The 22,386-nt window shown below is 34.8% G+C and overlaps 1 protein-coding gene across 1 annotated transcript in view; it reads left to right on the top strand.

The window, feature by feature from the left end:
* Positions 1-22,112, top strand: part of SGO2 (shugoshin 2) — a 37,811-nt gene extending 15,699 nt beyond the window's left edge. The window contains exons 5-9 of the mRNA XM_080799566.1: positions 373-458; positions 6,196-6,329; positions 7,418-10,624; positions 12,842-12,992; positions 20,233-22,112. Of these exons, the coding sequence (XP_080655692.1) occupies positions 373-458; positions 6,196-6,329; positions 7,418-10,624; positions 12,842-12,992; positions 20,233-20,248 (3,594 nt within the window). The 3' untranslated portion in view covers positions 20,249-22,112. The remainder of the gene's footprint in view (positions 1-372; positions 459-6,195; positions 6,330-7,417; positions 10,625-12,841; positions 12,993-20,232) is intronic.
* Positions 22,113-22,386: the final 274 nt, after the last annotated feature.

Raw genomic sequence — 22,386 nt, 5'->3', positions numbered from 1 at the left:
CCAGACTGCTAATTTTAAAAGATAATTAAAAATGTAGATTATAAAATGCAGTAGTATGTTATATAATACATATGTAGACATGAGCATATTGCATGTTTATGTAGAGATACCACATGTAGGGTATACATAACATGTATTTATTCATATGCAGAGAAGACAGTTTGGGAGTTTATATACCACAATATTAGTAATGATTATTTTGGGGGGCATGATAAAGGATGAACTATGTTTTAACCTTAGCACACTATTCTCATTCAACTATTAAAGACTAATGCCAGAATTGTTGTATTACTATTGGTATACTTGTATAATTTGGTGCTTTAATAACAATATTTAATGAGATTAGAAATTATTTTTCCTTTTCAAAAATAGTTTCATCAGAGTCCCTTTCTACTGTCAACTAGCAAGAAGAAACGGGTCAGTAAACAGGGCACATTGACGCGTCTTCCATTTGCAAGGTAATTGCTTCAAACTTGGTTAAATACTTGCACACTTCTAGCTAGATAAGACTTTGACTAGTTTTTACTTCTTTTCTTTCTCGAAACATAGGAAAACATTTTAAAATAAATAACGAAATGCTTGTTAACACTGTACCAGTTAAAGAAATTGAAGGCATAACCTAATAGAGCTAAAATAATACTCAGCTTCCCACAGACTTTACAGAAGAGGCAAAGGTGAACCTTCAGTTTCATGGGCTTGAATTATACTGGTTCAGAGTGTTTAGATTTTTACGTAGCACAATTCAGTGTTTGTGTGTGTTATTCAGTGTTTGGGTGTCATCAATGAGTAATGTAGGAATGAGATGGTCTGTAGTTTCCTGCTATAGGTTGTATCTCCAGGGCTGCAAGAAGATCAACCCATCAATGGAGTAACCACGAGCATCTGTAGTATCCTGCTGCTCTGTGGTTCTTTTCTTTTCCCCTAGGTCCCCACTGGCATCATGTCGTTTGCTGGGTAAATCTGATGACTATTTCTATCTTCATTATCTTGCGTACTGCCAGATATGAGAATTCCTGCTCTGCTCTATCTCCAGCAACACTTGTTATTGTCTGTCTTTTTCAGGTTAGCCATACTGAAGAGTATTACGTGGGGGTTTTAAATTTATTTCTGTGATAATTAATGAAGTTAAGCACCTGCTTATATGTGCTTATTTTCTTTTTATTAGGTTGTCTTTTTTTTTTTTACAGATTTGCAGTTCTTTCCATGCATTGTGTATAAATTCTTTGTACATTATCTTTTATTCTTTGACTTGCCTCGTCAGTCTCAATGGCGTCTTTAGATGAACAGAAGTTCTTTATAAAAATCTAATGTATGTATCCATATATCTTCATCTGTTTTTCCCCCCCATGGTTGCTTTCTGTGGCCTTTTAGAAAATCTTCACCGGTTAGAAGGCCATGAGGCATTCCCTTACATTTTCTTTTAAAAACTTAATTATACCGTGAAGAATATAAATGAATCAATCCATAGCAAGCTTTAGTATTTTCCCTTTTACATTTAGATCTTCAGTCTACCTAGAATTTGGGGTATGTTGTAAGGGAAGGGTCATAATTTATTTGTTTCATATGAAAATCCTGTTGACTTTGTATGACTGGATGTGTATATGGATCTGTTTCTGAACTCACTATCCTAGTACATGAGTTGTTTTGTCAGTACAAATCATCTTAGTTACTAGCTTTATCATGAGTCAATATTTGATAGTGTGGGTCTCCATTGTATTTATTTATGTCTTTATTCTTGAATATTATCTTGACTCTTTTGGCCCCTTTGCATTTCCAAGTGAATTTTATACTTAACTTGCCAGTTTATACACACACGCACTTAAACACACACAAACACATTCTCTCTCTCTCTTTTGGAATTTTGATTAGGATTACGTGTAATTCAGTTTGGGGAAAATGGACACTTAATAAAATTGAGCGTTCTATCTGCAAACATGGTATATCATAATTTATTTAGATATTATGTATTTTCTCTCAATTTTGTAATTTCTTGAATAGTTATTCCACATCTTAGATTTTTTCTACTTATTAGATATTTAGTGGTATTCTGAATGTTACTGTTTTTAAATTTCATTTTCTTCTTGATGCTAATATATAGAAATAACAGCTAATTTTTGAATATTGACCTTGTTTCCAGTGACCTTGCTATTAATTTTAATAGTTAATCTGTAGGGGTTTTTTTCATTTTCTATGAGTATAATTTTATTATTTACAAATAGGGACAGTTTGTCCTTCTCCCCTTCAGTTTGTAGGCCTTTAATTTTTTTCTTATCTTGTTGCAGTGACTTTTTGTTCAATAATTAATAAAAGTACTAATGGTGGACATTCTTATTATGTTTTTATTATTTAATATGTTTGCTTTAGGGTTCTTATAGATTCTCCTTAACAGATAAAAAGTTCCTTTGCACTCCTGATTCTCATGAATGGCTTTTTAATTTTATCAAATGCTTTTTATGTCACTGTCAAAAATATATTACTATTTTCTTTTTTTCTATTAATGTAATTTTAATATTTTTTTCTATTAATGTAATGAATTTTAAGGATTAGTATTTGAATGTTAAATCACCATTACAATTCTGCAATGAACTGCTCCTAATGATACATCCTTTTGATGTATCACTGAATTTTACTTGCTAATTTTTTAAAGGATTTTTCCTTGTATGTTAATAATAAAGATGCTTTGTATTTTTTTTTCTAATAATTTTTCAAGTTCTGGTATTTATATTATGCTGGTTATGGTAAGTGAATTGATAGTGCGCTAATTTTTTTGTTTTCTATAAGTATTTATGTAAATATTTTTTTTTTCCTTTTAATGTTTGGGAGAAGTTATCTGGGACCTGCAGTTTTCTTGTGGAAAGGTTTTTGATAACATTCCATTTTAATAGATACAAGGAATATTCAGATTTTCTATTTTTTCTTATGTCAGCTTTGTTACATTTTCATAAAGTTTGTCCATTTTATCTAAAATACCAAATTATTGGCATATAGTTGTTCATAATAGCTCTAGTTACATGTTTAATGTTTGTAGGGTATGCAGTAATGTTCTCTTTCTCTTTCTTAATATTGACTATTTGTGTTTTATAAATTTTTTCTTGATTAGTTTTAATCTAGGGATTTATCAATTTTATTTATCTTTGCTAAATGAATTTTCTTTTGGGCTATGTTGATCTTTCTTTTTAGTATATTTACTTCCTGTTGGATTTAGTTTGCTCCTTATTTCTTTTCTTCTTACTATTTTGCTTTTTCTTTTTTAAAATTTATCTTTATTCTTTCTTTTCAATTTAAAACTTTTATTATTACTGTTTTTGTTTCTTGAGCTAGTTTAGATTATTAATTTTCAGACTTGCTTTTAAAAAATATGCATTTAAGGCTTTTGTGTAAGTACTGCTTTAGCTGTACCCCACAATTTTTGATATGTCATATCCTTTTTATCATAAACCTCAGAATATTTTCTACTCTCTATTCTGATATGTTCTTTAACCCATAGATGATTAACGAGCATATTAAATTTCTAATCTCCTTGGTATTTTTTTCTCTAATTACTTTTTGTTTTTTATTTCTAGCTGATTTCCATTATAGTTACAAAACATAGATCAAATGATTTTAGTCTTTTGAAATATATTAACACTTGCATAAGGACACAACTTGGTCTAATTTGGTAAATACTTTGGGTGCACATAAAAAATGTATATTTTGTGGTTGCTAGATGCAGTACTTGATATATTTTAGTTGTGTCAAGTTTATTGATTATATTGTTCAGAACTTCCATATCTTCTTGCTTCTCTTATCTATTCTATCAGCTCCTGAGAGAAACGCATTCAAGTCTCCTGCTCTGATTATGGATTCATCTATTTCTTCTCTTAGTTTTGTCAATTTTTGTGTTACGTATTTTTAAGTTGTTAGTAGATGTATATAAGTTTAGGATTGATTTGTTTTCCTGATGACTTGTTTATCAGTATGAATTATTTCTAGAAATGATTCTTGCTTTAAAGTCTGTTTGTCTGATATAACATTTCCCTGCTTTACCTTTTTCTATAACTTTACTTTCAAACTGTTATATTTAAAATGCATATAAGTTCTTTTTTTTTTTAAAAAAATAGTTCATTGTAACATCTCTTTTAATTAGAATATTTAGTATGTTTGCATTTAATATCATTGACAATATAATTGGGTTTATACCTGCCATCTAGCTATTTTCTATTTGAGCAATTTGTTTTATATTCTTTATTCTCTAAATAAAATACTTACCATTATTTAATTTTTTTATCTGTTAACTTGTTTTCTTCTACTCTTCCTACTCTGGTGATAGCAACATTCATCCTTAGATTTTTTTTTTTATTATTATTAATTTCTTTTCACCGTAACAGAATTCATTGTTTATGCACCACACCCAGTGCTCCATGCCTTACGTGCCCTCCATAATACCCACCACCTGGCTCCCCCAACCTCCTACCCCTCCCCCACCCCTTCAAAACCCTCAGATTGTTTTTCAGAGTCCATAGTCTCTCAGGGTTCATCTCCCCTCCCAATTTCCCTCAACTCCCTTCTCCCTATGTCCTCCTTGCTATTTGTTATGCTCCACAAATTAATGAAACCACATGATGATTGACTCTCTCTGATTGATTTATTTCACTCAGCATAATCTCTTCCAGTCCTGTCCATGTTGATACAAAAGTTGGGTATTCATCCTTTCTGATTAGGTTTCTACAGCTCTTTTTGTGTGTTTGTTTGTTTTTTAAAGATTTTATTTATTTATTTGACAGACAGAGATCACAAGTAGGCAGAGAGACAGGCAGAGAGAGGAGGAAGCAGGCTCCCCACCGAGCAGAGAGCCTGATGGGGGCTCGATCCCAGGACCCTGGGATCCTGACCTGAGCCGAAGGCAGAGGCTTTAACCCACTGAGCCACCCAGGCGCCCCCTGCAGCTGTTTTAATTGTCCTTAATTCTTACCTTGAATCAATAAGAATATAGATTTCTAGCTTTTTAAAAATGTGGCATGGCTGAGGTCGTAAATTCACCTTTTCTAAAGTATTAACCCCCCTTTTTATTATCTACTTGCTTTTTGTTTACTCTTCAGTTACTTCAGGTAATTTTAAAAAATATTTTATCCAGAATTTATCGTCATTATGTTTGATAGGGTTGATTCAAAAATAGCTATTTGTCGGGCGCCTGGGTGGCTCAGTTGGTTAAGCGATTGCCTTCAGCTCAGGTCATGATCCTGGAGTCCCAGGATCGAGTCCTGCATCGGGCTCCCAGCTCCACGGGTAGTCTGTTTCTCCTTCTGACCTCCTCGCTCATACTCTCTCTCACTGTCTCTCTCTCAAATAAATAAATAAAATATTTTTTAAAAAATAGCTATTTGTCCACTACCAGAAACAAAACCTCTCTCCTGTTTATTTTTGTTAATTTGTTTCAAGTGGCAGTGAAATTTCCTCCCAATGGCTAGTCTACTAATAGTTGCCTTTAAATTTTTAACAAATATTTGTCAATATTTATTATTATCATTATCAATAATTTTTAAATATCTGTGATGTGTTTGGCATTCAGGGCAAAATCTTTAACATTCAGGAATATTAACTCTCATTCTTTGAATTCAAGGTCAGTTTATGTAATTATTTCTATGGGTTTCTATATCTACCCCTCCCCCTCCTTTTAGATTAGAGTAGATTTACCTCCTCTAGGAATATGGCTTTAGTTTCCATGGATACCTTTTGGAAACAGCAAACTTTAATTCACATATAACTTTATATACAATTGTACTTGTTTGAAACTAGAGAAAGAGTTTTGGGTATTCCACAGAACTAACTGTAAGAATGCTCTAAGTATTATATATGAGTATTTGTAAGTATGTTTGAAGTTTATTCATTTCATTAGTACTATTATCCTAATAGACCAACCAGTGATTAGCCCCTTTTTGAGGCCACTGGGCTATGGGGGTAAGAAGCATTCCTGTTTTATTTCAGGTCCTATACTATCAGAAACTATCTCTTTCCTACCTATAATTGTCTTAATTGAATATGAAAAGATACCAGAGTGGGTTTGTAGTTGGATCTTAAATAAATGGAATATAAAAAGACTACTTTACACACACACACACACACACACATATATATATATATATATACTATCCATGTTGTTTTCTAAATAATTTTTATAGAATATAAAATTCCTCATTCATTTCCACTTGCCCTTAGAGTTCCATTAACTTCAAATGATGATGATGATGATGATGATGATGATAAAGAGAAAATGCAACATGATGACAGTATTCTAGCAAAGATATCACCTGATGTTCCCTCTTTGGTATCAACAAGACAACCTTTATCAAGTCAGTATAATTTTGAATTGTTATTTCTTAAAGAAAATAATCATGATATGTGTGGTTTAGATGATTCAGGTATACTTTTTCTATTGTTAATATGCTTCCCAAAGGTGAAATTTTTAAAATTAATTTTGATTATCAGTATTAAAAAGTTACATTCATCAGACTTCTTGAGGCCCATGGTGTACAAACACTTAATAAGTTAGATCTCTTCTGTTATAGATTTGCTAAATTCCACTGTTTAAAACTGCTGGCAAAAAATGTATTTTTTAAGTAAACGTGCTGACAAATGTCTGATCCACAGTGTCTAATGCCGTTATTCTGCAAGCAGTATTTAGAAATGAGTCAGCCTGAAGATCTTTCCTTGGTATCTTATTATCTTACAAATTGGAAGATACCATATATTTATTTCGTTTCATCCTCTCCTTTTCATAAACAAAAAAAGTAGGGGCCTAAATGGATTTTGTGACTTTTTCAAGACCGGAGCCAGAGCAAAAACTTGAGCCTGTATAATGGTTGAGCCAGAGAAAATTATGACACTTATGTTTTATTTACGTGGTTATTTCTAAAATAATAATCCTTCAGGGGAGTCTGGCTGGTGTGTTCATCATAGATTTGCAAATTGGATTATGGAACTGTAAATATATTTCATTTAGAGCTTAGAATTGTTTTTCCTTTATAAAAATGTATGTGTGTATATATAATTTGTATAAACTTTTGATAGTTTACTATCAAAGCCTTTTGCTAGTAATCCTTATCAGAGTCCTCCCTGTTATTTGAGTTCATTTGCTGGCCTCCCCCCACTGTAGAAATATATGTTAATGGCTCTACCGTCAGCTATACCTGCTGTTGGGACCAAAACAGAGTGAATTCTCAGTATGTATTTTCCACAGATATAAATGTAAAATGTGACTTTTGAATATTCTGATCATTCTACTTTATTTTTATCAGTGTAGATTCTAAGTATCTGAACAGAGTACACATTGTCAGAATCCTTTCTGTGAAACAGCTTGGTTTTTTTAATCTTATTTGTTTAAAATAAAAAATTCCTTGTCATTGCTTATTTCTGAATTTTCTTTCCCTTTATTTTATAGAAAGTCATTTCCACTCAGACCAAAATTCCATGAGTTCTCCAGTGAGTGAGATGAAAAATGCCCAGTCAGTCAGTCACAGAAAGGAGGAACTATCTCTCAGTAACGTGACGGAAAGGAAAAAACGTCTGTCATCTCAGGAATCAACTAATCCTTCTGTTGACAGTTCTTGTGGGGCAGACTTAGATCAACAACACATTTCAAGTCCAGAATTAAATTGGAATAATGAAATAAATGATCATACCGATGAAAAGAATATTAAAATGCAAGGAAACATGCAGTGCCTTCCTGACTCCTCTGAGTCTACAAGTGAACCTACTGCAGAGCACAGGCCTCCATTTCAGGGCAGTGATGACTTTCCGTTGCAGAAAACTGTGTATGATGCTGACATGGATTTAACTGCTAGTGAAGGAAGCAAAATTATTACAGTTTCAACAAGGACTAGAAATAAAAGCAATAAAAAATCAAATGAATGTGGAATCAAAACTTTCAGAAAAGTGAAAGATTCAAGCTCTGACAAAAAGAGAGAAAGATCAAAGAGACAATTTAAAAATAGTTCAGATATCAATATTGAGGAAAAGGTTGAAAATGGACCAGAAAAAAGATCAATTGTCTTGAATGGCATGGGAGATTCAGAAGATACGAATTTTATTTTCGATACTGAGCAGCTGACTCATTTGAACATACTGAAGAAAGTAACCCTTCATAATGGCTTTGATCAAGAGGACAGACAAACTATACAGTGTAATAAAAGAAAGAAAAGGATACATGTAACAAATGAGCAAGAGGAAGCATATTCTTTCCCCCAAAGTTCAGATAAATTCCTGCAGGAGAATAAATTTGATGTGGGTCGGAGTTCCTTACCTTATCATAAAAGTAAAGCTTCTAGACAGACATTTGTGATTCCTAAGTTAGAAAAAGTTAACTTATTCTCAAACCAAAAGAATAAAGAAACCACTTCTGAGAACCTAGAAGTCACAAGTGAATTTCAAACAGCTGATCTTTCCGCCAGAGATAATGAAAGTTTATGTGATTATGAGGCCCAGAATATGTCGGATTTGAAAAAGCATGTCACTGACATGCAGCCTGCCCAGCAAAATGAATCAAAAATAAATGAGAAGCTTAGACAGAAAGTAAATCGGAAGACAGAAGTAATTTCTGAAACAAGCAAAGTATATGGGGATACTGCTAAAGATGTGCATGGCCCAGGAAAATGTGACTTTTCCTTCCAAACCCAGGAGGATAAAGAAACCATCTCTGGAAACCTTGAAGTGTCAGATGAGTTTCACAAACGTGTTCTTTCCACCACTGATAATGGAAACCTGTGTGATTGTGAGATCCAAACTGTGTTGGATTTGCAAAAGCAGATCACTGATGTGTATCCTATTCAGCAAAATGAATCAAAAGTTCATAAGAATCTTAGGCAGAAAGTAAATCGGAAGACAGAAATAATTTCTGAAGTGAATCGTTTAGATAATGACAAGAATATGTATTTCCCAGAAAAGGGTAGTTCTTTCTTCCTAGCCCAGAAGGATAAAGAAATCATCCCTGAAAATATAAAAGGCCCAAGTGAATTCCAAACACTTGCCCTTTCTACCAAAGATAGTGGAAGCCTATATGATTATGAGACTCAGAAGGCTCTGGGAGTAGAAAAGCATATCCAAAATATGCAACCTCCTTGTCAAAATGAATCAAAAATAGATAAGAAACTTAGGCAAAAGGTGTGTCGGAAGACAGAGATCATTTCTAAAATCAACCAAGTATATGAGAATGATGACAAAAGCATACAAGACCCAGAAAAAGATAACTTACTTTCTCTAACCCAAAAGGAAAAAGAAATCATCCCTGAAAACCTAGAAGACTCAAGTGAGTTTCAGATAGCTGATCCTTCCATCAGAGGTGTTAGGAACTTATGTCATTATGAGATTCAAAACATTTTAGGAGTGAAAAAGCATGTAACTGATATGCCACCTACAAAGCAAAATAAATCAAAAATAAATAAGAGGCCTAGGCAGAAGGTAAGTCGGAAGACAGAAATAATTGTGGAAATGAACCAAGTAAATGAGTTTAAAAAAAAAGGTATATATGACCCAGAAGAAGGTAACTTCTTTTCCCTAGCCCAAACAGGTAAAGAAACCATTTCTGAAAACTTAGAAGTCACAAGTGAATTACAAAGAGCTTATCTTTCCACCCACAATAATGGAAAGTTTTATGATTATGAGACACAGAATGTGTTGGCTTTGAAAAAACCCGTGACTGAAACACAACCTGCTCAGCAAAATGAATCCAAAATAAATAAGAAACTTAAGCAGAAAGTAAATCGGAAGACAGAAATAATTTCTGAAAAGTACCACATACATGGGGGTAATGATAAAGACGTGCATGATCAAGAAAGCTATATAAAAGATCTTGCTTTTCAAGTAAATATATCTAAACAAAGACGTGAATGTCAAGGTGTCATCAGTGGATACTCTATGGAAATTGATAGTACTGAAAAGGAAAATTGTGATCAAATTTCAAATCCTTACAAACTAGTTAAAAAGCACGGGAAAGAATCATCAGGCAAGGCAAAGATTTTCACAAAAGGTGAAAACAAATCTATTTCACAGTTACCAGATTCTTTATACACGTCTGTCTTCCTAGAATCAGGTTTAAAATATGTTCCTAATGAAGCAGATTCTGATCCTTGGAGGCACATGGACCTGCAGGAGAATCAGAAGGAAAGCTCTACAACTCTGAATGAAAAAAGAGATACCCCTTTTGTGGAGGTGGTAAAAGAAGGAGAGTGCCAGAGCAGAAAAAGAAGCAAAACAGCATGTAAATTGAAGAAAAGGAGGACCGTCTATCCTTCTTCAGATAGCCATAAGGTAATGCAGGTGATATCTGACACTGACCAAGAAATACCAGTTCACTCTGGACAAGCCGTGGAGGAAAAAAATTCAGAAAATGAGAGACTTGTCAAAATGAAGCCAGACTTTTACAAAGAGGCATTTAAATCTCTATCTCAGGTATATTCACCTAACATACAAGAATCTTCCTTTAAGAATATGCGTGAGGATTCAGTACCTCTGAGTATTTCTCCTAGTAAAAATCTGATGATAAAAGGAAATTTTGCCCTGGAGAGCTCACCGAGCTTTCAAGGAAGTGATGATGAACGTGAGAAGATGAAAGGGATGAAATTCAACCAGAGAACACAAAAATCAGACATAGGTAGGTCAGTAGCTGAAGCGACCAAGTTTTGAAAGTACTGTCCTTTTTCACTTAACCAGTTAAGTATTTTCTGTTGTAATTGATATTTTTGTGGCGCTAAGAACAGTATTTAACTGTGCAGCCTGAACTGTAGAAACAATATAAAGCAATTTAAAGAAAGTGTAATATTTTAGGAAGATGACAGAGTAGTGTCGTGGATATTTATAATGTAAAAAAAGTTTGGCCTTTACCACAAAGTTGTCTTATTTGGTGTTTTAGAGGATTAAAAAATAAGTAATACCAAATCCTTTCCTCAGAATACATGTATCTAAAAATAACAAGAAATACAGTGGTTAATGTAAAATGTAAAAGCACATGTGTGCTAACAGATTATGGGGAGTGATTTGGACAAGAGGAACCTGCAAAGACATGAAATGGGTGGCATTTTAGGCTGTAAAGAATAGGTAGGATTTTTATCTTTAGTGTTTACTTTATGTTTTCCCCCAGTTATTAAAAGAATACTCATTGTAGAAATTTGAAAGTAGAAAATCAAAAAATAGGAGGAAAAACAGTCACCCAGAAGAATTGCAGTCAGCATTCTGGCATGTGCATTGAGTTGACTCTATGGAATTTAAAAGTATACCTGAAGTCATGCTATATATGACATTAGTTATCCCATTTTTTCCCCTTAAACATTGGATCCTAACGACGTTCCTTCATTATTAGAAATTTTGTGACATTGGACATTCCCATATCAATCAAAATTTACTACTGGGAGACTAACATTTGAATATGTATGTATATAGAATACTAGAAATTTTTTCCCATTTTATTGAGAAATAATTGACATCACTGTATAACTCTAAGGCATGCAGCATGATGGTTGGCTTCACATGTTCTGTGACATGGTTACCATGATAGGTCGGCTCCCATCCATCATGTCAAATGGATACAGTAAATGGAAAGAAAGAAGAAAAAAAGAAAAGTTTTCTCCCTGTGATTAGAACTCTTAGGGTTTACTCTCTTAACTTTCTTTTTTTTTTTTCTTTTTGGAGAGGGTGGGGTGGGATTGAGGAGCAGAGGGAGAGGGAGAGAGAGAATCTTAAGCAGGCTCCACGCCCAGTACAGAGCCCAGTGCAGAGCCTGATTTCACAATCCTGAGATCACGACCTGAGCCAAAATCGAGTCGGATGCCCAACCAACTGAGCCACCCAGGCGCTCCCTCTCCCCTCTTACATACCACACAGCAATGTTGGCTATAGTCATCAGGCTGTACATTGTATCCTTAGTACTTATTTTAACTTTACAACTGGAAGTTACACCTTTTGACTGCCTTCCTCTCTTTCCCCCTCTGTCCACCCTCCGCTGCCTCTGGTAACTGCAAGTCTGATCTCTTGCTGGGTTTGGGTTTTGGGTTTTTGTTTTGATTTTTTTTTTTTTTAATTCCTGTTATAAGTGAGATCCTACACTATTTGTTTTTCTGTGTGTGACTTATTTCACTTAGCATAATTCCTTCAAGGTCCATATATGTTACCTCAGATGGTAGGATTTCCTCATTTTTTTGTAGCTGAGTAATATGCAAATAATATTAACATACATGCACGCACCCGCCACAACTTTATCCATTCATCCATCAATGGACACTTCGGTTGTTTCTATGTCTTGGCTGTTATACATAATGCTGCTATGAACATGAGGGTACAGATATCTTTTCAAGTTGAAGAACACTAGGATTTTGATGGGTAAGGCTATTCCAGGTGAAAGGAGTACTAAAACAAAAGAAGTACAAAAATCTAGATTTACAGTCCATGACAGAACACTGGTGAACCGTCTTGCATCTCTGTGTTCTTCATGGTACTTTTCATGGAATAAGCAATTGATAAACAAATGTTGAATGAATGTGTAGTAATTTGTATGATTCTGTGAGTAGAGTTGACCTGTGGAGAATTTTTAGCAGCCTATATGTGATTTCAGAATAAAAATGTTGTGGTCTACTTTGGTAGTTTGTTTCAAATTCTAAGTCTATTTTCCCTTCATTGCTGGGAGAAAAACTGACTCACAAATAATTTCAGTGCTATCGTTGTAATATTTAAAATTATAACTTGATTATTGCTAAGTTTAAAAATTTGTCGCTAGTAATTTGCAAACCACTAAATATTGCACATCTATTTCCATATGAAGATGTCCCATTTTTCTTTATATATGTATATAAATATTTGTGCAAATTATTCTTTGCAGGTGGTAGAACACTACAGGACTTGACAAATACCAGTTTTCTTTCAAATAACACTGCTAAAGCTGAAAATAAATCAGAAAATCCATCCTTAGAATTACCAAGTCGAAGAAGAAGGTGTACTCCTCTCGATTTAAAGGAGCCAAATCTCAAAAGGTAAGTATCTCAGTGATATTCAAGCCATTTCAGTGTGATATTATAAACTATATGCTTTAAAAGAAATTCCTGTCTGAGTTAGTATTTGAACACTTTTAAATATCAATATATTTTTGATATAATAATCATAGTATGATCTGGGTAAGATTTGAAGAAATGTCTTCTTTTATTCTTTGAAAAAAAACCTGTTGCTTATGATTTGCAAATCACTATTTCCTTGTCTGTTATTTTCATTTGTGTTCTACCTTATTCCCTAGAGGAATTCCAAGTGGCTTATTTATTCTTTAGCCTTACAGAGTAATAGTGTTTTTCTTTCATTTTTTAAAATTTCAAACATAGGGTATGTGGGTGGCTGTGTCAGTTAAGCGTCCAGCTCTTGATTTTGGCTCAGGTCATGATCTCAGGGTCGTGAGATCAAGCTCTGAGTTGGGCTCCGTGCTCAGCAGGGAGTCTGCTTGAGATTCTCTCTCTCCCTCTCCCTCTGTCCTACCCATGCCCATTTGTGCACATGTTGTCTCGCTCTTGCTCTCGCTGTCTCGCTCTGTCTCTAAAATAAATAGGGGCACCTGGGTGGCTCAGTTGGTTAAGCATCTACCTTCAGCTCAGGTCATGATCCCAGGTCCTGGGATCCCTGCTTAGTGAGGAGCTTGCTTCTTCCTATGCCTACCCTGCTCTCTCCATCTCTATGTCAAATAAATAAATAAATAAATAAATCTTTAAAAATATATAAAACATACCCCAACAAAGGGAAGCTAGTACTCCCTGTACTTATCCACCATTCTTCAGCTTCAATTGTTATCAGTATTTTGCCTTATTTATTTCATCTATCCTTTTTTGTTGTAGTATTTTTAAAGCAAATTCCTAATATTAGGTCATTTAATCCCAAAACCACTTCTGTATATATCTCTTTAAAAAAATGAACTTTTAACAAACTAAATAATAGTGATCACAGCAATTATCTATAGGAATTAGCAGCAATTTCTTACTGTCATCTAACAACCAATCCCTATTCAAATTCCCTTAATTATCTCAAAAAATGTCCAAATGCCTTTTACATGTGTTTTGTGGAAAATCTCACTTTTTTAAAAGGATAAATAAAGTAGCCTATTTTGCAAAACCCAATCATATTTGGGATCATATTTTCAAAAAGATAGAGAAAACTATCCTTAAATTTTCTCATCCTTTGCATTGTTTCGGTATTTGCTTCTTTTATAAAATGAAAGGCGTTGATGGTTCTCACAGGTATTTTGAAACAATAACAGGTGTGGAGCAAAAGCTCTCGTTCACTGCTGGTGGGAAAACCAAACGGTACAGCTGTTTTGCTAGAAAGCTTGATGGTTTCTTAGAAAACTTAACGTATACTCTTTCTGTATGATCCTCTAATCACACTCCTTGGTATTTACCCAGAGGGGTTGAAAACATGTCCACACAAAAATCTGCGCATGGATATTTATGGCAGCTTTGTTCACGTTGCCAAAACTAGGACGCAACCAAGATGTCCTTCAGGAGGTAAATGGAGAAATAAGCTATGGTATATCTAGACAGTGGAATATTACCCAGTGCTAAAAAGAAATGAGGTTTCAAGCCATTAAAAAGACAAAGAAGGGGGCACCTGGGTGGCTCAGTGGGTTAAAGCCTCTGCCTTCGGCTCAGGTCATGATCCCAGGGTCCTGGGATTGAGCCCTGCATCGAGCTCTCTGCTCAGCAGGAAGCCTGCTTCCCCTTCTCTCTCTCTCTGCCTGCCTCTCTGCCTACTTGTGATCTCTGTCAAATAAATAAATAAATAAAAACCTTTAAAAAAAAAAAAAAAAGACAAAGAAGAGCCATAAATGCATTTTACTAAATGAAAGAAGTCAATCTGAGAAGGCTACTTACTGTATAATTCCCACTATATGACATTCTGGAAGAGGCAAAGGTATGAAGACAGTAGAAAAAAGATCAGTGGTTGTCAGGGGCGGGGGGCGGGGAGACAGATGAACAGGTGGAACACAAGAGGGTTTTTAGGCAACTGAAAATACTCTAAATGATACTCTAATGATAGCTGTCATTACATGTTTGTCCAAACCCTTAAAATGTATAACACCAAAAGGGAACCCTAAGATAGACAATAGGTTTCAACTAACATTATGACATGTTAGTGCAGATTTGTCATTGATAAGGTATATACAATGTTTATGAGTAATGTTAACAATGGGGACAGCATAGGTGAGGGCAGAGGGCATATGGGAAATCTCTACCTTCCCCTCAATATTATTATAAACCTGAAACTGCTCTAAAAAAATAAAGTCTTAAAAAAAAAAACCCAATAACCAACACATAGTAGCAATACAAGGGAGGGTAAAAGAAAAAAAGAATCAAGCAGTTTTTTAAAAAAACAATTTAGTCAAGCTATAATTTCACATACCATACATCTCATCATTTAAGGTATACAATTCAGTGTGTTTTTAGTATATTCACAGATATGCATACCATCATCACAATCAATTTTAGAACGTTTCTTCACCTCAAAAAGAAACCCCGTGGCCTTCATCTATCATTCCCATACCGCACCCCCATCATGCCCCTAGCCCTAGGCCACCATTCACCTACTTCATATCTCAATAGATTTCCCTGTTCTGGATTTTTCATATGAATGGAAACATGTAATATGTGGTCTTTGTGACTTGCTTCTTGCACTTAGCATGTTTCTGGGTTTATCCCATGTCATCCTATGTCATAGTATGTCTTAGGACTGAATAATACTCTATCATATAGATCTATCATTATAGATAATACCACATTTTGTTTATCTACTTGTCTGTCGACAGACTTTTGGTTGTTTCCATCTTTTGGTTATTATGAATAATGCTGCTATAAATATCATTTGAAAGTCTTGAAATACGTGTCTCCATATGCTTCCTTACTCTTGGATATATGCCTACTTGTGGAATTCCCGAGTCCTGTAGTAACGCTGTTTAATCATTTGAGGAACTGCTGGACTATTTTCCGAAGCTGCTGCACCATTTTATGTCACCACCAGTGATGTCTGGGGGTTCTGATTTCTCCCATTTCCTTGCCAACGCACTTTTATCATTTGGCTTTTTGATGATTCTAACCGTAGTAGTGGGTGTAAAGTAGTATCATATTAAGGTTTTGATTTGTAAATGTGTTTCTCTGTTGTCTGATGATACTGAGTGTGTTTTCATGTGCCTTTTGGCCACTTTTTTATCTTCGTCAAAGAAAAGTCTATTCAGGGTCACCTGGGTGGCTCAGTTGGTTGGGTGTCCCATTTTTTTTTTTTTCTCTAGAGCTGTAGCATGCACCGCATGGATTAGCTGTTTATATTATTAAACTTAATAATTAACATGAATTCTCAAATATCTACACTGAACACAAATAAACTAGAGGGTGAAATTATTCACATTACAGAAAATTATTGGGCTATATAAAAGGGCCCCAGTACCTCAATATCATTTTTGGCAGTGGGAAAAATTAAACACACAATTATTCCAAGTACTGTGGATTGAGTATCAAGCACAATTTAAGATGAGGCACATCCGAAGTTGTAATCATAGAAAAGTTATTTCCTTGCTCTTTTTTCCTCCACTTGATTTTTTTTATTTGGGTTTTTTAAATTTTAAATTTAATAAACATATAATATATTATTAATTTCAGAGGTAGAGTTCGGTGATTCATCCGTCTTATATACCCAGTGCTCATTACATCACTTGTGCTCCTTAATGTCCATCACCCAGTTACACCATTCCCCCCCACCCCTCTCCCCTCCAGCAACCCTCAGTTTGTTTCCTGTGATTAAAGGTCTCTTATGGTTTGTCTCCCTCTCTGATTTCATCTTGTTTTATTTTTCCTTCCCTTCCCCTATGATCCTCTGTTTTGTTTCTTAAATTCCACAAATGAGTGAGATCATATAATAATTCTCTTGACCTCAACTCAGGTCATGATCTCAGGGTTGTGAGTTTAAGTCCTACATTGGGCTTCATGCTGGCAAGCAGCCTACTTTTAAAAAAAAAAGAAAAGTCTATTCAGATCTTTCCCCTTTTTTCAATTGAGTTGTCCTTTTTTTTTTTTAGTTGCAAGTTAGACTTTCTTATTTTAAACTAATTTTAGACTTATCAAAGAGTTATAAAAATAGTACAAAGTTTCCTTCCCCTGCTTTCCCTAATTTTAACACCTTATCCACAGTACAATGATCAAAATTAGAAAATTAGCATTGGTACATTACTATCAACTAAACCCTCCTGGATGTCCATGAACATCCTTTGCTATTTTAGATAAAGTCCTGTCCAGGATCCCACCCTGTTTCTCCTTAGCCTCCTCCAGCCTATGACAGTTACTCATTCCTTCCTTTCCTGTTATGACTTTCACACTTTTAAAGACTATTGGTCAGTTATTTTGTAGACTGTCCCTCAGTTTGGTTTGTCTGATGTTTTCTCGTGATTACAATGCAGTTAAGCATTTTGGCAAGAATTCTGCAGAAATTGTATGTCCTTTGCATTGCATCAGTTAAGGGGTTTGTCCTGTCAGTATGTCCCAGGAATGTTAATTTTGATCAGTTGATTGCAGTGGTGTCTGCTGGGTTTTTTTCACTATAAATTTCTTATCTTTCCATTTCTGTGGTCCAGGAATCTGGACTAGAGCACTGAATTAGGTGCTCTACTTAGTGTCTCACAAAACTAATTATTAAGAAGTTGTCCAAGATGGCTCTCATCTAGAGGCCTTACTGTGGGAGAATCTGCTCTCAAGGTCATGATGTATGATAATGGGTTTTCTTTCTTTCTTTTTTTTTTAAGATCTTATTTATTTATTTGATAGACAGAGATCACAAGTAGGCAGAGAGGCAGGCAGAGAGAGAGGAAGGGAAGCAGGGTCCAGGCTGAGCAGAGAGCCCAATGCGGGGCTTGATCCCAGGACCCTGAGATCATGACCTGAGCCGAAGGCAGAGGCCTTAACCCACTGAGCCACCCAGGTACCCCAATAATAGGTTTTCTAATATTGAACCAAACTTGCATTCCTGGAATAAATCTCACTTGGTCACGGTATATGTTTTTCATAATGTACTGTTGGATTTGCTTTTGTAACTATGCTGTGAATACTTGAGAAGAATATGTACCCTCTTTTATCAGAGTATAGAGTTTGATATATATTCATAAGATTAACCCCCTCCTTTAGATCTTGTATCTCCTTATTTTTTTGCCCACTTCATCTGTCTTGCACTGAGAGTATTGAATATCAAAATCTCTTACTATTGTGTTCCTTTCTGTCTCCGTGCATCTCCTGAAGTTTTTGCTTCATAAAGGTAGTTGCTCTGCTATTTGGTACATAAATATCTTAATTACTATTTACTCCTATGGTAATAGTAGTGATTACTATATATACTACCATATAATCATTGTAGATTCGGGCTTTTACTATTAAAAATGGCCCCCTTTGTCATATTCAGTGCTTTGGGACTTAAAAGATAAAGACTTTAAAAAATACATTTGTATTACCTTCTTGTTAACTTCTTCCACGCCTATCTCAATGCCTAAGGTGATCATTCTGTAACACATTGCAAGCAGCGTCCTTGAGGATCTCTTCTCACTGGGGGCCTATCAGAAGCTGTGATGTATCTGCTGGATGCCATCCAAAAAGTTAAAAAAAAAAAAAGTAAAGGCAGCTGGGTTGTCATCATTCTTAGTATTTATACTAATGTTCATTGTGATATTTGCTTTTAAAAAATTTACCAACTAAACCATTTAGCAAGTAATCTGTACACCCAATAGATCTAAACTAAAATAGAATACTATTTCATTACAGCATTTTGCTGTATTTAGAGTAGGTAGCTCTTCTAAAAGAATTAATTAAACCCTATCTAATTACCCAAGGCAATAGTATCATTGGCTCTGCAGAGGAATACAGAGGAGGGAAAGAGACCTTACTTGCTATCTAAGCATTTATACCTTTGTAATTGAGGACCATGTGTATGTATGTCATCTAAAAAACATGTGTCTCATGTAGAGAATAAATAGAGCTCCACTTATTGCAACATGATATATTTGATGCATGATCAAACTAAAAATAAAATAAAATTACTAGGTAAAATATTAAAAAACAAAATCCAAACCAAAAACTCCCTTGAACATGTGTATTAGCTAGACGAGAAGAAGAAAGCAAGCTCGCATCAGAGACTGACTGAATGAGAGCAGGAACCCAGAAAGGTAGGTAGACTCAGACTGGCTTTTGCCCGAACATATTTACCAAACTAGGTGAACCTAAGTGTTGGATTTACAGTGTTATGGGGCTGGGGACAGAAGGCATATCCTCGGGTTTAGCTAAAATGAAAAGTCTAATAGTAGATCACCTTCAATAAAGTTGAGCTACTCTCTCAGTAGGAGAGCAAACTAAAAATAATCTTCCCACCAGCTTTTTTAAGCCCCAGAAAATAACTCTAGTACTGAACTGAGGAGGAAAAAAATCTTCTGAGAATTCGTAACCAGAATCAAACTCTCATGCATTGCCGCTGGAATTCAGAGTATCTGGAAGTCACAGAAAATCTCAAGCTGAGATTTAGTATTAGTCCATGACTTGTAGTGCCCCCTGTCGTCTGTCAGAAGCAAATGCAAATGTTTTCCAGCGCTCTCCCTCATCTCAGTTCTCAACAAATTTTCCACAGATGAAATTCCAAGGGAAATAAACAGTTAGCTCACCCTAAACACTACATACACAAGGGAACAAGGTACCAGCAGAAACAACTGAGAGCAGAATTTGGTACAGAATGTGAAATAAGAATGTTTAATGTTTCAGTGGAGGAGAGACTTGGAAGTGAATAAATATGTTGGAAAAAACACCTTTAATGTGAAGACAAGCAAGGAAGAGATGAACACAGTTCAGGACAGTGGTTACTTCTTGGGGGATGACAGGGATGTGATCAGACAGGGACACACTGGAGGCTTCTAAGGTGTGGTAATATTTTCTTTCTTAACCTGAGTGGTAGGTATGTCAACATTTATTTATTGTTTTAAGTTGTACATTTTCATATATTCTTCTATGTATGCTGAGATTCGTAGTAAAAAGGAAATACATACAAACAGGTAATGTGTGAAATCTAAGTTGGTCAATTTTTCTTAAGCCTAATTTTATAATTCCTACTATAGAATATTCCAGATGTATGATGCAGGAGTTTTTTCCTCCATGCTTCATAGCAAAAGCAGCAGCTTTGAATTGTTAATATTGTTCATCTTCCGTTTTTTCTACTTTGCAGGAAGATGAGAAGATGAGGTGAACTTATGAATTCTGGGTGGTTTTTTTTGAATTCTCAAACCATACCAAGTCAAAACAAGGATATAACAAGGATCCAAAAGATGAAATGCGTGCTGAAGGATTTCCCCCCTCTACCTTTCCATGAGTATTAATTTATCTATTCTTATGTTTACATATGTGTGTGTGAAATAGCTATTTTGTAATATTAAACTTCTAAAATCGTTTTGGTCATCCTGTGACTTACATTCCTGTTTTGTAAACTTCTTCAACCTAACAGCCTTTAACTAAGCAAAAGCTGTTAACCTTTTAACCAAATAAAATGTGTTGTAAATATTTTTGCATTGGTTATCTTGCTGCATACCAAGCTATCTTGTTTTGTTTTATTTTTAAAACCATCCAATATATTTGATCACCTAGATTTTAAAAGTTGCCTTCTGCCTTGGCCAGTTTTCTGTCTCCCTTCATTCTTACGCTCTCAGTTTTACCTGTTAGATGTCAGTTTCTGTATTTTTTCCATTCTGTGTAATCCCGATGACTTGGCTGAGGGGCTTAACTTTCAGGTTCTTTTAAATTTGGTTTTTATAACTATTTTAAAGAACCCTTACTATACTACTAGTAGAAAGTAATAAATCCTTTGAACGTCTGAGATCAGTGAACATAGCTTATTGTATTCAATGGCAAGTCAAATTCTATTCTGCCTGGATGGAAAAGCTTGCTTAGAGAATAATTGACAAATAAAAGGGTGGACTCAGTGTTTTTAACAAACACTTCAGATCATTCTGGGGCATACTGTCCTAGGACCAAACTCTGAGGAACTGCTGTAGGAATACAGAGTCCCACGGAACTTACTCATAACAATGCCGGTTGAATGGAGGCCTTATTAAAGGAATAGTTTACACAATGAGTAAGAGCTTGGCACCCTGACAGTCTTTGTTCTCTTTCCTATACACCTGTTACTTGGAGACTATGGACCTCCTAGAGTCAGTCTCCAGTATTATATTTTTGTCCCTCCTGCTTATTTCTATTCTTCCTCCTTTCTATGAGATTTTTCTTTTTTTTCCCTTCCCATGTAAATTATTTTTCAGTTTATGTAGTCAAATTTATTAACCTTTTATTGCTGGTGGAATTTGGTAACAATAAAGAATTTTCCTCCTTCCAGATTTATAAAGACAGTTACCTGTGGTTTCATTTTGTTTTACATTTAAATTTCTGATTCATGTGGATTTTTTCTACCATATGAGATATGAATGCAGTTTTGACCTTTTTCCAAATGACTCCCCCAAAACATGAGAAGGTCCATGTTTTCCAGTACTGATTTGAAATGCCACCCTTTTTTATGTTGTATTTCCATGTGCACTGAAGTTTTCTGTTGTATTGGTCTGTGTGTCTGTTTATGCCCCACTACCATATCCATTGACTTTAGGGGGAGTATCGAGGTTTCCCTCTTAGAGCTTTTACATATTTCTTAATAAATTTACACCTAAGTATTTTATTTTTTTCTTGATAATATAAATGGGATCTTTCCTTTGATTCTGTCTTCTAATTATTATTTGCATATATATGTTCATTATTGATTTCTGTATGTTCAATACTGAACATTCATTGTAGTATTTTCCAGACATATGTCCTGAAAACTAAGTTAACTTTACCTATTTTTTCCCCTTCCAAATCTCATGCATCTCATTGCTTTCTTTTGTCTAATTAATTGTACTGCTGCTTACTACCTTAAGTAAAATGTTAAATCGTAGTGAAAAGAATAGATATCCTTGTATTGTTCTGATTTTCATGGGAATGCCTCTGGTTTTACCCTAATAAGTAAGATGCTGGGTTTTGAGCTGTTATGTATAATTTATAATCACATTAAAGCATTGTCTATCAATTATTTTATTGAGTGCTTTTTAAAAAAATCATGAATGAGTGTTGAATTTTTGTCAAGTGACTTTTGGCACAGAGAGAGATTGTATGAGTCAGGGTCCAGCCAAGAGATAGAAACCACAATTATTTTATAAATCGTTAGCCATATAGTACAGAACTAAACAAGAACTGAAAAGGCAGAAGGGATGCCTGAAATGTCATAGAGGAAGTAACTACAGGAGGTACCTCTGGGCCTGGGGGATCGAAGAGAAAAGGATGGCATTATTGAAACCTAAATGCT

This window comes from Martes martes, assembly GCF_963455335.1.
Source record: "Martes martes genome assembly, chromosome: 3".
Classification (NCBI taxonomy): Eukaryota; Metazoa; Chordata; class Mammalia; order Carnivora; family Mustelidae; genus Martes; species Martes martes.
The sequence above is the reverse complement of the archived record's forward strand: the minus strand, read 5'-3'. Positions and strand labels throughout refer to the sequence as shown.